The sequence below is a fragment of the Cherax quadricarinatus genome, chromosome 3 (assembly GCF_038502225.1).
Source record: "Cherax quadricarinatus isolate ZL_2023a chromosome 3, ASM3850222v1, whole genome shotgun sequence".
NCBI lineage: Eukaryota > Metazoa > Arthropoda > Malacostraca > Decapoda > Parastacidae > Cherax > Cherax quadricarinatus.
In genome coordinates this window covers 61892809-61910158 of record NC_091294.1, presented here as the reverse complement: position 1 = coordinate 61910158, position 17350 = coordinate 61892809, and the positions used below count along the sequence as shown (strand labels likewise).

The following is a 17350-nucleotide window of genomic DNA, read 5'->3' as shown; positions in this document are numbered from 1 at the left end:
ATTTTTATTATTCATTATTTTTGCCTTATTTGTTTTTGTGCAACTTCTTTACCATTATGCCTCACATACCTTCAAGTGATACTTTAGTGAATGGCGACACTCAGACCTCTCAGGCTACTGCTGCTCCTGTCATCAGTCCTAGTTTCTTATCGACTGACAGACTGTCCCAGTCACTTTCGAATGCTCACTTAGTGTACCATGCCGGTCCAAGTAAACATGAATCAGTCCACATGAATAACAGTCAGTGATTCACGCAGACGGTTGGTAGTGAGTCATACTACTGGTAACTGGTTACTGGTAACTGATACTACTGGGACCCTTACTATAGTGGTGTCCCTCACTACCCTTACTAGAGTGGTGTCCCTCACTACCCTTACTAGAGTGGTGTCCCTCACTACCCTTACTAGTGTGAAGAAATATACCTCGATGGATGAATTTTATTATTAGTCTGGCATGATTTAGTGGTGAGATAGCTGATTTTGGCAGTTGTAGAATTTTGCTTATTACTGTGACGCTCTGCTAGCTTACGGTGCGTACTTAAGATTTTAAGTTGGTATTGTTATTTTGAGGTACACATTCAGATATTTGTTTGTCATATGTTATTAGCTAGTACCAAAGCCTGTCTCTTTTGTATTCTATAGTTGTTTTCCATGCATCTGTTAGATCATCTCGTAATATTGTTTGTATTGTAAACGTTACTTTGAGACCAGAATGGAAATGCCCTGTGTGATTTCTCTGTTTTGAGAGAATCTTATTAAGATTAAATTAAACTTTTGGCAGCTAAAATATACAGGAAAATTTCAGACAAAATTTAATACGTAAAAATGTCAAAATATTATAGGTAGCAAAAAAATTACCAAAAATATTAAAATCTGAATGAAATATACTGGTGAATTTGCTGATTATCTCTCGAAGTGTTTATCAGTCACTGCTTCAAGATCATTAATGTATCAATATAAATGAGTGATACATTATTATCTAAAATAAGGATTAGAGTAAGATCTCTATTTATGTGCAATGATATACATATCTATGTATATAAGAAATATGTTCCTGTATATAAACACATGTACTGCAATTATCTTACTCTCAAAATCACTTAACACTTGTAGGGAGTAATATGGAAAGTTGTACACGTTCAACACAGATGCAATATTATCTTCCTGCTTTTGTTACAGAGTGTCTGCCACAGGCGAAGTGGAGTATACGGTGGGAAGGATCCCATGTGGAGGCGACAGTGTGGCTCACAGAAGAAGGAGCAATGACTGACCCAGAGCAGTCACTCTTGACCTTCATTATGGAACCAATTAGCTCATCAAGTCCCTATAACTATGACGTCCTCCGTATGAACCGCCGCCATGTAGAAATAGTTCGTTTCAGGAATGGTCGCCAGTACAAGAGTGAACTGTCTCTGTCACAACCTCTGCCTGTTGGCTGGGCAACATTTAACCTATCATCAACATCGCTCACAGAGTTGTGGCTCCTACCACATACAAAACTTGTGTCATTATCCGCTGATATCACCATTGCTAGTCTCACCATTCAAGGCAGCAATATCACTGTCGGTTGCCATAACAGTAAGTATCTTGATTTAGTTTACTGGGTTTAAAGCCTATCGACATTACTAGGATTTTTAGGCTGCATATCATGTATTCTCTAACAGTCAAGGATATTTCAGCCTTCTAATAAGAGATTAAATAAACTTTGAAACTAAACACAAAAAAACTCACATTTCTCGGTGTCTGTACTCTTGTCAACAATGTTTAATTATACAATAATTAATTTTTAAAATATATTAAATCAGTGCACAGTCAACAGAGAATGTGTATTTTTTTGGCAAATAATTAAATTTTGGCATCTTATATAGAGTATCAATATTTGTTGAATGTTAAAAGCCTTTTATAGTGATAATATTGAGAAATCTTAAAGATAGCAAAATAATTTGCTAAGAAGAGGACACATGTGTATGTGTCGTTTCAGTTAATTTATCGATAATTTTAGACATTATTATAATGAAAATGTGAAGAAAATACCATATTCGCCAATGTGTGCCTGACTGGCGGTGTCTCAGAGTCTTAGGCGACTCTTCTATGATGCATCACTATATGCCATACGGAAATATGATGGAGAAATCAGGCCCATTGCTGTTGGCAACACCCTTCGATGCCTTGTTGCAGAGCTGCAGTGAGAATGGTGAGTCACAAAGCTGCCACAATGCTGACACCAACACAGCTCTGTTTTGGTGTTCAACAAGGCTGTGATGCTGCTACCTATGCAGCACTGGTATACATTAATAACAAATAAGATGAACAAAAACTTCATTAAAATGCACTTTGCCTACGTGTTTAATAACTCAGAAGAGATGTTGCTCTCCACGCAGTTTCTAAACATTATTCTTCCCTCTTTCCTTTCATCCCATCATGTTATACCGCTGCTTGTAAACTACTATTTGGGGAACATTTAATTGAGTAGTGTGAAGGTGTGCAACAAGTGGCCCCCGTCCCACCTCTTGTCTGTCTGGTCATCAAGAGAGGTGGGGTGTTTTTATTAAGAAAAGTTATATAATATTTCGATTTCAATGATATTTTTTTGCTTTAAGTTGAGAAGATAATCAGAAGTCTACACTAAAAGTTTCATGAAGTTTGCGCAAAATAAAGATAGGAAAAAAATTATATTTGGTATAGAACACTATAATAATATTTATGATATTGTATTTGACTTTACATGAACAAGAAAAGGCTAAGACGTATTTTCAGGAGGTAAATGAACGACAAGTCATTATACTGTATCTCCCTAAAATTTGATTTTTGATGTTTTTTTGGGGATTTTCTCGGGAAAAATCAACATTAATTATTTTTTCGTTTCTCCTCCTTTGCTGTTTTCTCTTATAAATCTGTTCCTCTTAAAGCCCATAAAGTACCATTAAAATTAGTGTTTTTAAGAAAGTATCTCAGTGAACATTTATTACGGAAATCGCTTCTTCAGAGAAGGTTGGTTAATCTTTCTTGGTCGCCGTTTGATCAACTTCACAGGTTAACCAAGAATATTGATCCACTAAAACATGAAAGGAAAATTTTATTTACTGAAGCGAGAAAAACAAAAGTTGTTCAGTTGGGTGACACTCGAGTGGAAAGATCATTTATTAAATGACATATATAGTGAGCCGAGAATAATGAGTCAGAAAACTGAATGTTTACTTGCTAGAAAATTAAACAACCTCACTGAACAAAGTGGATGATCACAACATGCTAAACCGGATTTCCTTATTAACCTTTCGAGAGTGTAGCTTACCCAGGACCGCCCCTCGAGGGAGGTTCCTAGACGCTGGTGAGGGGCTCTTGATCTAGGGAATTGGACCCTTACTTCGGTTCCCTAAAATTAGCCTGAATAGTTTTCATCTCCCTCCCCCCACGTGCACTGTATAACCCTATGGATTTAGCGCTCCTCCATGATTATAATAATTTCCCGGGGCCAACGTTTCGCCTACACAGTAGGCTTCTTCAGTCGAATGCGGAGGCAGTAGGTGTTGTAGTGAAATAAAAATGATGTAATCATCTTTGTTTCACTAAACCCCGTCTTCTACAACGTCACCTTCGACAATATTTAAGACTCCATTTTCTTACTTCAGCTTCACATCGTTCCAGACCATGGAGTTCCTATATTCAAATCAGGGGATAAGTCCACTCCTTCAAAACCGTCCAATAAGCCTGACATCTATAGTGGGCAAGTTATTAGAATCAATTATATCTGACATTATCAGAAGTCACCTTGAAGAGCATAACTTGATAAATGAATCTCAGCATGGATTCACGAGAGGTCGTTCCTGCCTGACAAACTTACTGACGTTCTTCAATAGAACATTTGAGGCAGTTGACAGTGATAAGGAATATGATATTGTTTATTTGGATTTTAGTAAAGCTTTCGACAGAGTACCTCACAAGAGACTCTTAAGAAAAGTGGCAGCTCATGGTATAGGAGGTAAAGTTCTAGCATGGATAGAAGCATGGTTTACCAATAGAAAGCAGAGAGTTACCATTAATGGAGTGAAATCTGAATGGGGATTAGTCACTAGTGGGGTTCCACAAGGATCAGTTTTAGGCCCACTCTTGTTCATAATTTACATTAATGACCTTGATGAAGGGATTACGAGTGACATGAGTAAGTTTGCTGATGATACAAAGATAGGCCGTATAATTCACTCTGAGGAGGATAGCAATGAACTCCAGGAGGATTTGGACAAATTAATGTCCTGGTCTGAAAAATGGCAGATGAAGCTCAATGTCGATAAGTGTAAAGTACTTGCCCTTGGTAATGAAAATAACCCTCGAAGCTATAATCTAGGTGAAGTAGAGCTTGATCATACAGGATGTGAAAAGGACTTAGGAGTCATGGTGAGCAGAAATCTAAAGCCAAGACAGCAGTGCCTTAGTGTGCGCAACAAGGCCAACAGATTACTTGGATTTATCTCAAGAAGTATAAGTAACAGAAGTCCAAAAGTTATTTTACAGCTCTATGCATCACTAGTGAGGCCTCATTTAGATTATGCTGCTCAGTTTTGGTCCCCTTACAACAGGATGGATATAAACTCATTAGAGAACATACAGAGAAAAATGACTAAAATGATTTACTGTGTAAGGAACCTCCCGTATGAAGATAGACTTAAAGCCTTAAATCTCCACTCTGGAGATACGTAGAATGAGAGGAGATATCATTGAAGTGTATAAGTGGATGACGGGCATAAACAAGGGAGATATTAATAAAGTACTGAGGGTGTCAAACCAGGTAAGAACCAGAAATAATGGATTTAAGTTGGATAAATTTAGATTTAGAAAGGACATTGGTAAGTACTGGTTTTCTAACAGAGTTGTAGGTGCGTGGAACAGTCTTCCCAGTGGGGTGATAGAGGCTAGGACCTTGGGTAGCTTTAAGAAGAAACTGGACAAATATATGAGTGGGAGGGGCTGGGTTTGATTGGTGTCATTGGGTACGGGAGTTATTTCTAGGGAAGCTTTAGGTAGTAGTCGTTTTGATAAGGACCTGCCTCGTATGGGCCAGTAGGCCTTCTGCAGTGTTCCTACATTCTTATGTTCTTATGTTCTTAACAGACAGCATGGGTTAATTAAGTTTCTCTTCTATTAGTTGGTGCATTAATTATTTTGACCCTGCTAATTCTTTTTGCAGTTTCAAAAAAATAATGGAACCTATCCCAGGAAACGTTTAGCATTATCAAAGTCATGGTATATGGAACTTTGATCAAACCTGTGAAACTGAATTGTCCCCAAGGATTTGTTAAGCCATACCATGAATTAAGAACAGATCCTGGACGTCACTTTACGATAGCAAAGCGAATGCGATAGTAATTATGGACAAGGTAGATTATAGTAGAAAAGTGAACATGATATTAGAAGACAAGGAAACCTATGCACCCCTTAATAAGTTCCCTTTGAACCAGGTTAATAAGCAACTTAGGTTCTTCCTCAGTGGTAATGAGGAATTGATTATTAAGCAGTTGTCAGAGAGATCGCCGACTCTTTCATATATGTACGGTTTAATTAAAACCCATAAGCCAGGATTTCCAACGAGACCTATTATTAGCTCTGTGGGTCTACGACATATGCTTGGTCCAAATAGTTAGTAAAAGCATTAGCTCAATTGCTTTTATAAAATGCAAGGAAAATTCGTAAAGATAGGCTCCAAAAACAAAAAGTTTCATGTTTGTGACAACTGACATGTCACTAATGTTGTAGTTGCTAGGTCATTACTACAAATTCAATGCTCATGGGCTTTATATACGTTTTATGCATGTAATATGTAATATGTTCTCAGCCTTTCCTGGCACTTGCCATCTATCACGGTGCCACGTCCCATTATTCTTAAGGGAAACCATTCCCATAAACAGATCTTCCAGGATTTCCTGCTTTATTTCCGCAACATTGCAAGCTCCAGATGATGTGTTGATTGCAACACAAAAGACTTAGAACTATCATTCATCTTCTCTGACTATTTTCCATATTTGGCCTCCCGTTTGTGATCATTCCCTCGTTCGAGGGAGTTTTTTTCCCAGTAAAAGTAGGCGTTAGACAGGGATGAGTGATGTCACCGTAATTGTTTAACATATTTATGGATGGGGCTGTAAGAGAAGTGAATGCTAGGGTCTTGGCAAGAAGAGTGGAATTAAAAGATAAAGACTCTAACACAGAATGAGAGTTGTCACAGTTACTTTTGCTGACGACACTGTACTTTTGGAAGATCCTGAGGAGAGGTTCCAGAGATCGACGAGTTTGGAAGGGTACATAAAAGAAGGAAATTAAAAGTGAACATAGGAAAGAGAAAATGATGAGGATAACAGGCAATTTAGGAAATGAAAGATTGGATATCAAACTGGAGGGAGGAAGTATGAAGGAAGTGAATGTATTCAGATATTTGGGGGTAGACTTGTCAGCAGGTGAGTCTATGAATGACGAGGTGAATCGTACAACTAATGAGTGGAAAAAGGTGAGTGGTGCACTGAGAAGTTTGTTGAGACAAAGAACGTTATCCATGGAAGCAAACAGGGAAGTGAATGAGTACACAGTTATATCAGTGCTCTTATATTTGTGTGAACCACGGGTGGTTAATGTTGCAACAAGGAGAATACTGGATGTGATGGAGATATCATGTTTGAGGGCAATATACAGTTTGAATATAAGGGAGAGAATCCGTAGTTTGGAAATTAGAAGGAGGTGCGTCGTTACTAAAAGTATTATCCAGAGGGCAGAGGAGGTGTTCAGGTGGTGCGGACATTTAGAGAGGAAGTAAAGAAATAGAATGACTTGGAGAGCGTATTAATCTGCAGTGGAAGAAAGGTGGAGCAGGGGTTGGTCTTGGAAAAGTAGGAGAGAGGGGGTAAAGGAGGTTTTGTGTGTGAGGGGGTTTGGACTTTCAGTAAGCATGCATGATAGGAGAGAGTGGAGACAAATTGTTTTTATGATTTGACTTGATGTTGGAGTGTAAGCAATGTAACATTTATGAAGGGATTCAGGAAAACTGACAGGCCGGACTTGAGTCCTGGAGGTGGTGTTGATATTGCAGTTTTATAACTGTAGTGTAGGCATCTTTCTGGTAAGACAGTGACGGAGTGAATGATGATAAAAGTGTTTCTTCTTTTTCGGGTCACACTGCCTTGACGGGAAACGGACGAATATGTAAAACTCGTCAGTTAGCAAGAACTCATTTAAGATTTAAGTCCTTTCTAAAATTTTCTCTTACACGTTTAATGATGTATTTTATTCATTTATGTTAATATAAAAACTAATAATTTTGTACAAAAAGAACCTTAGGAAACTTACGTAACTTTATTATAACAAGCGCTATTTAATTTAGCCTAATCCATATTAATATATTTTAGATAAGTTTACAATAGTTTAAAATTAAAACAAACACAATGGAATATATTTTTTTTCGTTAGGTTCAGAATGATTTTCAAGAAATACACAAATATTTGCTTGCCTTATTCAGCAAAATGAACGTTGCTATTTAACAAAAAACGCAAGGTTTACGTATTCTGCACGATATATATGTACATATATACACACACACACACATATATATATATATATATATATATATATATATATATATATATATATATATATATATATATATATATATATATATATATATATATATATATATATATATATATATATATATATATATATATATATATATATATATATATATATATATACCCGCCGTATCCCACCGAGGCGGGGTGGCCCAAATGGGAAAACGAAAGTTTCTCCTTTCAAATTCAGTAATATATACAGGAGAAGGGGTTACTAGCCCGTTGCTCCCGGCATTTTAGTCGCCTCTTACGACACGCATGGCTTACTGAGGAAGAATTCTGTTCCACTTCCCCATGGATATATATATATATATATATATATATATATATATATATATATATATATATATATATATATATATATATATATATATATTTTTTTTCTTAACACACTGGCCGATTCCCACCAAGGCAGGGTGGCCCGAAAAAGAAAAGCTTTCACCATCATTCACTCCATCACTGTCTTGCCAGAAGGATGCTTTACACTACAGTTTTTAAACTGCAATATTAACACCCCTCCTTCAGAGTGCAGGCACTGCACTTCCCATCTCCAGGACTCATGTCCGGCCTGCCGGTTTCCCTGAATCCCTTCATAAATGTCACTATGCTCACACTCCAACAGCACGTCAAGTATTAAAAACCATTTATCTTCATTCACTCCTATCAAACACGCTCATGCATGCCTGGAAGTCCAAGCCCCTCACACACAAAACCTCCTTTACCCCCTCCCTCCAACCTTTCCTAGGCCGACCCCTACCCCGCCTTCCTTCCACTACAGACTGATACACTCTTGAAATCATTCTCTTTCGCTCCATTCTCTCTACATGTCCGAACCACCTCAACAACCCTTCCTCAGCCCTCTGGACAACAGTTTTGGTAATCCTGCACCTCCTCCTAACTTCCAACCTACGAATTCTCTGCATTAAATTCACACCACACATTGCCCTCAGACATGACATCTCCACTGCCTCCAGCCTTCTCCTCGCTGCAACATTCATCACCCATGCTTCACACCCATATAAGAGGGTTGGTAAAATTATACTCTCATAACTTCCCCTCTTTGCCTCCAAGGACAAAGTTCTTTGTCTCCACAGACTCCTAAGTGCACTCATCAATTCTATGATTCACCTCATCTTTCATAGTCCCATCCGCTGACACGTCCACTCCCAAATATCTGAATACATTCACCTCCTCTAATCTCTCTCCCACCAATCTGAAATCCAATCTATCATCACCTAATCTTTTTGTTATCCTCATAACCTTTCTCTTTCCTGTATTCACTTTTAATTTTCTTCTTTTACATACCCTACCAAATTCATCCACCAACCTCTGCAGCTTCTCTTCAGAATCTCCCAAGAGCAGTGTCATCAGCAAAGAGCAACTGTGACAACTCCCACTTTATGTGTGATTCTTTATCTTTTAACTCCACGCATCTTGCCAAGACCCTCGCATTTACTTCTGGAAATATAAACATATGCAGTATATTGTGATCCTTTATTGACTACGTTTTCTCCCACACAGTGAGCTTTTTCAAGTCACAAACAGATCTACCTGGGGTGGAAGGGACGCGAGTATTTATAGTCAGGTTCAGAATGCTGAGGTCAAGTGGAGAATGCTGCATCTGATGATGTACCGAGTGGGGTTATAGAGTCTAAAATCTTGGGTAGCTTGGAAAGGAGATTGGATAAGTTTGTGAGCAGACCTTCTGCAGTGTACTTCCATTCCTGTGTTCTTATGTGGGATAGCGATGAAGAAGTTTCTTGGCAAGTGGTTCAGCTATGTTATAGAAGCCACTATTCTGGTTGAAGTTGTCGGATACAGAAATAAGTGATGATTCCGGGATTCTTCGGTATTGAGTGTTGTCTTCTGTGGCGATAAGTCTTGAGTTTCTGTAGTTTATCAAGTGGTTGTGTGAATTACAGTGTTGTACACAGGCATTCCTTGTGTCGTCAGACCTGCTTGCGTACTGATGTTCTGAAATACGTGTTTGGAGGTCCTTTGATGTTTCGCCCACGTATAATTTGTTGCAGTCATTACAAGGGATTATGTATACCCCTGCAGAGGGTGGAAGCTTGTCCTGTCTATCACTGGTAATGTCCTTGATGGTCGTGGTTGTGGAGGTAGATACTTGGGATGAGGTATTGGAAAAGATGTTGGAAACGTGTTTGGCAATGGAGTTGGTGGGGAGGACTATGTATCTCTTCTCGGTAGTGTCTTCTCTGGGTGTGTTGAAGATGTTTAATGCCCGTCGTCTGCAGTCTCTGATGAAGTGACGAGGATAGTGGAGTTTAGAAAATACTTGTTCAATTATAGTGCATTCTTCTTCAAGAAACTCATTGCTGCAGATTCTGAGTGCACGCAGGAAGAAGCCTATAATTACATCACGTATAGTTTTGGTGTCGTGGTGAGAGTAGAAGTGGAGAAGATCGTTTTGGTTGGTGGGTTTTCGATAGACTTTAAAACGAAGTTCGTGGTCAGCTTTGCAGAACAGAACATCAAGGAAAGGAAGAGTGTTGTCGACTTCTTCTTCAAGTGTGAACTGGATTGAAGGTTCGACCTGGTTGAGCTTGTCTTGGAGAGCTTGAACGTTGAAGCGTTTAGGAGTTATGAGGAGAATGTCGTCAACATAACGGAGCCAGGTGACAGACGAAGGAATAATGGTGGAGAAACGTTCGGCTTCTAGATGTTCCATGTATAGGTTCGCCAGGACCGCACTGAGTGGCGAACCCATGGGTAGTCCAAAAGTCTGCTGAAAGAGGTGATTTTCGAAAGAGAAACACGTAAAGCCAACACATAGTTCAACAAGGTCGATGAAATCGCTGGCTGGAATGGGAAGATCAAGTGAATCGTCAATTTTCCTGCGCAAGAGATCGATGGCTTGTGTAGTAGGTACTTTGGTGAATAGGGAAGTCACGTCAAGGCTGGAAAGTTTCTTGTTCCTGATGTTGATGTTGCGAATGCGATTGAGAAGATCACCCGAGTGTTTGAGATGTGCTGGACTGATAGTGCCCAAGAGCTTAGAGAGGTGTTTTGCGAGAATTCCTGAGAGTTGGTGGGGAGCACTGCCTATTCCCGAGGATATGGGCCTCAGTGGGATACCAGGCTTGTGAGTTTTTGGCAGGCCGTACATTCTGTCAGGTCTTGGGTTGCTGGGCATGGTGTGCAGAAGTTTCTTTCCTTGTTCTGAGCCCCTCAGAATGCGGCGAGTCCTTTGAAAAAGTTTTAGTAAGGTTGTCCACTTGGTTAGTTGTGAGAGGTTTGTAGGTATCTGGGTCATTAAGTAGATTGAGCATTTTGTTCCTGTAATCATCAGTGTTCATGATAACAACACCACCTCCTTTATCAGCGGTGGTGACCCTGATGGTCGTGTCTTCTGCTAAACCTTTGAGTGCATTGATGTAACGTCGAGGTATGACTGGGAAGCTGCATGTTAAGATGGCTGCTGAGATGATGCCTTGAAGATAGCCTTTTTGGAAGTCGGAGTAATTGTGTCTGTAGTTTTTGGCGATGAAATTGAGGTCTTGTTTTGGTTTCGTAATTCCTGTTGCGAATTTGAGGCCTAAGCTGAGGGCTTCATTTTCTGTGGTTGACAGTGGACGAAATGAAAGATTTTGAATAATTTCAGGTCTTCCTAAACATTTCCAATTACTATTATCGCAGAGTGTTTGTAGTTTCCTAGTAAGTCATACCTCGACGTTACATCAATGCACTCAAAGATTCAGCAGAAGACACGACCATCATGTCACCACCGCTGATAAAGGAGGTGGTGTTGTTATCATGAACACTGATGATTACAGGAACAAAATGCTCAATCTACTTAATAACCCAGATACCTACAAACCTCTCACAACTAACCAAGTGGACAACCTTACTAAAACTTTTCTTCAAAGGACTCGCCGCATTCTGAGGGGCTCAGAACAAGGGAAGACACTTCTGCACACCATGCCCAGCAACCCCAGACCTGCCAGAATGTACGGCCTGCCAAAAACTCACGAGCCTGGTATCCCACTGAGGCCCATATCCTCGGGAATAGGCAGTGCTCCCCACCAGCTCTCAGGAATTCTCGCAAAATACCTCTCTAAACTCTTGGGTACTATCAGTCCAGCACATCTCAAACACTCGGGTGATCTTCTCAATCGCATTCGCAACATCAGCATCAGGAACAAGAAACTTTCCAGCCTTGACGTGACTTCCCTATTCACCAAAGTACCTACTACACAAGCCATCGATCTCTTGCGCAGGAAAATTGACGATTCACTTGATCTTCCCATTCCAGCCAGCGATTTCATCGACCTTGTTGAACTATGTGTTGGCTTTACGTGTTTCTCTTTCGAAAATCACCTCTTTCAGCAGACTTTTGGACTACCCATGGGTTCGCCACTCAGTGCGGTCCTGGTGAACCTATACATGGAACATCTAGAAGCCGAACGTTTCTCCACCATTATTCCTTCGTCTGTCACCTGGCTCCGTTATGTTGACGACATTCTCCTCATAACTCCTAAACGCTTCAACGTTCAAGCTCTCCAAGACAAGCTCAACCAGGTCGAGCCTTCAATCCAGTTCACACTTGAAGAAGAAGTCGACAACACTCTTCCTTTCCTTGATGTTCTGCTCTGCAAAGCTGACCACGAACTTCGTTTTAAAGTCTATCGAAAACCCACCAACCAAAACGATCTTCTCCACTTCTACTCTCACCACGACACCAAAACTAAACGTGGTGTAATTATAGGCTTCTTCCTGCGTGCACTCAGAATCTGCAGCAATGAGTTTCTTGAAGAAGAATGCACGATAATTAAACAAGTATTTTCTAAACTCCACTATCCTCGTCACTTCATCAGAGACTGCAGACGACGGGCATTAAACATCTTCAACACACCCAGAGAAGACACTACCGAGAAGAGATACATAGTCCTCCCCACCAACTCCATTGCCAAACACGTTTCCAACATCTTTTCCAATACCTCATTCCAAGTATCTACTTCCACAACCACGACCATCAAGGACATTACCAGTGATAGACAGGACAAGCTTCCACCCTCTGCAGAGGTATACTTAATCCCTTGTAATGATTGCAACAAATTATACGTGGGCGAAACATCAAGGGACCTCCAAACACGTATTTCAGAACACCAGTACGCAAGCAGGTCTGACGACACAAGGAATGCCTGTGTACAACACCGTAATTCACACAACCACTTGATAAACTACAGAAACTCAAGACTTATCGCCACAGAAGACAACACTCAATACCGAAGAATCCTGGAATCATCACTTATTTCTATATCCGACAACTTCAACCAGAATAGTGGCTTCTATAACATAGCTGAACCACTTGCCAAGAAACTTCTTCATCGCTATCCCTCATAAGAACACAGGAATGGAAGTACACTGTAGAAGGTCTGCTCACAAACTTATCCAATCTCCTTTCCAAGCTACCCAAGATTTTAGACTCCATAACCCCACTCGGTACATCATCAGATGCAGCATTCTCCACCTGACCTCAGCATTCTGAACCTGACTATAAATACTCGCGTCCCTTCCACCCCAGGTAGATCTGTTTGTGACTTGAAAAAGCTCACTGTGTGGGCAAAACGTAGTCAATAAAGGATCACATTATGCTGCATATGTGTTTATATTTCCATTGTGTCGGTATTTTATACCATTTATTCGCATTTACTTCTCTTACAACCCCATCTATAAATATATTAAACAACCACTGTGACATCACATATCCTTGTCTAAGGCCTACTTTTACTGGGAAATAATCTCCCTCTTTCCTACATACTCTAACTTGACCCTCACTATCCTCGTAAAAACTCTTCGCTGCTTTCAGTAACCTACCTCCTACACCATACACCTGCAACATCTGCCACATTGCCCCCCTATCCACCCTGTCATACGCCTTTTCCAAATCCATAAATGCCACGAAAACCTCCTTAGCCTTATTTAAATACTGTTCAATTATATGTTTCACTGTAAACACCTGATCCACACATCCTCTTCCTTTCCTAAAGCCTCCTTGTTCATCTGCTATCTTATTATCTGCCTTACTCTTAATTCTTTCAATAATAACTCTACCATACACTTTACCAGGTATACTCAACAAACTTGTCCCCCTTTAATTTTTGCACTCTCTTTTGTCCCCTTTGCCTTTATACAAAGGAACTATGCATGCTCTCTGCCAATCCCTAGGTACCTTACCCTCTTCCATACATTTATTAAATAATTGCACCAACCACTTCAAAACTATATCCCCACCTGCTTTTAACATTTCTATCTTTATCCCATCAATCCCGGCTGCTTTACCCCCTTTCATTTTACCTACTGCCTCACGAACTTCCCCCACACTCACAACTGGCTCTTCCTCACTCCTACAAGATGTTATTCCTTCTTGCCCTATACACGAAATCACAGCTTCCCTATCTTCATCAACATTTAACAATTCCTCAAAATATTCCTTCCATTTTCCCAATACCTTTTACTCTCCATTTAATAACTCTCCTCTCCTATTTTTAACTGACAAATCCATTTGTTCTCTAGGCTTCCTTAACTTGTTAATCTCACTCCAAAATTTTTTTTATTTGCTCTCTTTTTACATTGCTTCACCACTCTATTAACCTCTCTCTTTTTCTACATATACTCTTCCCTCCTTGCATCACTTCTACTTTGTAAAAACTTCTCATATGCTAACTTTTTCTCCCTTACTACTCTCTTTACATCATCATTCCACTAATCGCTCCTCTTCCCTCCCGCACCCACTTTCTTGTAACCACAAACTTCTGTTGAACACTCTAACACTACATTTTTAAACCTACCCCATACCTCTTCGACCCCATTGCCTATGCTCTCATTAGCCCATCTATCCTCCAATAGCTGTTTATATCTTACCCTAACTGCCTCCTCTATTAGTTTATAAACCTTCACCTCTCTCTTCCCTGATGCTTCTATTCTCCTTGTATCCCATCTACCTTTTGCTCTCAGTGTAGCTACAACTAAAAAGTGATCTGATATATCTGTGGCCCCTCTATAAACATGTACAGTGGGAACAGGAGTTGGTAGGAAAATCAGTAAACGAAATGATAGACTTTGTAACAACAAAATGCAAGGAGGCAGAGGAAAGGTTTGTTCCCAATGGTAACAGAAATAATGAGAAGGACAGAACGAACCCTTTGTTTACCCGAAGGTGCAGGGAGGCAAAAACTAAGTGCTCTAGAGAATTGAAAAAGTACAGAAGGCAAAGGTCTCAGGAGAATAAAGAGATTAGTCGACGAGCCAGAAACGATTATGCACAGATAATGACATAGCATCGAAAGTCAAGTCTGACCCGAAACTACTCTACAGTCACATCAGAAGGAAGACAAAAGTCAAGGACCAGGCAATCAGGCTGAGGAAAGAAGGTGGGGAGCTCACAAGAAACGACCAGGAGGTATGTGAGGAGCTCAACATGAGATTTCAGGAAGTGTTTACAGTTGAGGCTGAAGGGACAACGGGAAGACAAAACAGTGGGGTACATCAACAAGGGATATACCAACAAGTGTTGGATGAATTACACACAACTGAGGAGTAGGTGGAGAAGCTCCAAAGTGACCTTGATACCTCAAAGGCAGTGGGACCAGACATCTCTCCGTGGGTCCTTAGAGAGGGAGCAGGGACACTACATGAGCCACTAACCAAAATCTTCAACACTTCCCTTGAAACTGGGCAACTATCTGAAGTATGGAAGAAGGCAAATGTAGTCCCCATCTTTAAGAAGGGAGACAGAAATGAAGCACTAAATTATAGACCAGTGTCACTGATGTGTACAGTATGCAAAGTCTTGGAAAAGATTATCAGGAGGACAGTGGAGGAGCACTTGGAGCGGAACAAGATTATAAACGACAGCCAGCACGGATTCATAGAAGGCAAATCCTGTGTCACAAACCTACTAGAGTTTTATGACAAGGTAACTGAAGTTAGAAATGAGAGGGAGGGGTGGGTTGATTGCATTTTCTTGGACTCCAACAAGGCCTTCGACACAGTTCCTCACAGGAGATTAGTACAGAAGCTAGAGGAACATGCACCTATAACAGGAAGGGCACTGGAATGGATCAGAGAATACCTAACAGGGAGGCAACAGCGAGTCATGGTCCGTGATGAGGTATCACAGTTGGCGCCAGTGACGAGCGGGGTCCCACAGGGGTCAGTCCTGGGACCAGTGCTATTCTTGGTATATGTGAATGACATGAAGGAAGGCATAGACTCAGAAGTGTCGCTGTTTGCAGATGACGTGAAGTTAATGATGGGAATTAAATTAGACGCGGACCAGACAGGTCTACAAAGAGACCTGGACAGGCTGAATGCGTGGTCCAGAAACTGGCTCATAGAATTTAACCCTGCAAAATACAAAGTCATGAAGATCGGAGGATGGCAAAGAAGACTGCAGACAGAGTATAAGCTAGGAGGCCAAAGGCTGCAAACCTCGCTCAAGGAGAAAGACCTAGGAGTGAGTATAATACCGAGTGCATCGCCAGAAGCACACATTCACCATTTAACTATTGCGGCATATGGGCGCTTGGCAAACCTGAGAATAGTGTTCCAGTACCTCAGTAAGGAATTGTTCAAGACTTTATACACTGTGTACGTCAGGCCCATATTGGAGTACGCAGCACCAGTTTGGAACCCACACCTGGTCAAACACGTCAAGAAATTAGAGAAAGTGCAAAGGTTTGCAACAAGGCTAGTTCCAGAGCTAAGGGGAATGTCCTATGAAGAAAGGTTTAGGGAAATCGGTCTGACAACACTGGAGGACAGGTGGGTCAGGGGAGACATGATAACGACATATAAAATACTGCGTGGAATAGACAAGGTAGACAGAGACAGGATGTTCCAGAGATGTGACACAGAAACAAGGGGTCACAATTGGAAGCTGAAGACTCAGATGATTCAAAGGGATGTCATAGAGTAGTTAGGAAGTGGAATAGTCTTGCAAGCGATGTAGTGGAGGCAGGAACTATGCATAGTTTTAAGACGAGGTATGATAAAGCTCATGGAGCAGGGGGAGAGAGGACCTAGTAGCGGTCGGTGAAGAGGCGGGGCCAGGAGCTGAGTCTTGACCCCTGCAACCACAATTATGTGAGTACAATTAGGTGAGTACACACACACACACACACACACACACACACACACACACACACACACACACACACCGACAAGTGTTGGATGACATACACACAACAGAGGAGGAGGTATAGAAGCTGCTAAGGGACCTTGATACAACAAAGGCGATGGAGCCGGACATCTCCCCATGGGTCCTTAGAGAAGGAGCAGAGACGCTGTGTCCCACTAACCACAATCTTCAACACATCCCTTGAAACTGGGCAACTACCTGAGATATGAAAAGCAGTAAATGTAGACCCCATTTTTAAGAAAGAAGACAGAAACGAGGCACAAAATTACCGACCAATGTCACTGACGTGTATATTATGCAAAGTCACGGAGAAGATTATCAGGAAGTGAGTGATGGAACACCTGGAACGGAACAAGATTATAAACGTCAACCAGCACGGATTCATTGAAAGCAAATCCTGTGTTACAAACCATCTGGAGTTTTATTACAAAGTAACAGAAGTGAGACATGAGAGAGAGAGGGGTGGGTTGATTGCATTTTCCTGGACTGCTGGAAGGCCTTCAACACAGTTCCTCACATGAGATTAGTACAGAAGCTGGAGGATCAGGCGCATATAACAGGAAGGGTACTGCACTGGA

The 17350-nt window shown here is 40.8% G+C and overlaps 1 protein-coding gene across 3 annotated transcripts in view; it reads left to right on the top strand.

Moving 5' to 3' along the window:
* Nucleotides 1-17350, top strand: part of LOC128705855 (uncharacterized) — a 623755-nt gene that overhangs the window by 242697 nt on the left and 363708 nt on the right. For all 3 annotated transcript variants that reach the window (XM_070092017.1, XM_070092006.1, XM_070092020.1), the window contains exon 2: nucleotides 1179-1577. In XM_070092017.1, coding sequence (XP_069948118.1) covers nucleotides 1179-1577 — 399 coding nt within the window. The remainder of the gene's footprint in view (nucleotides 1-1178; nucleotides 1578-17350) is intronic.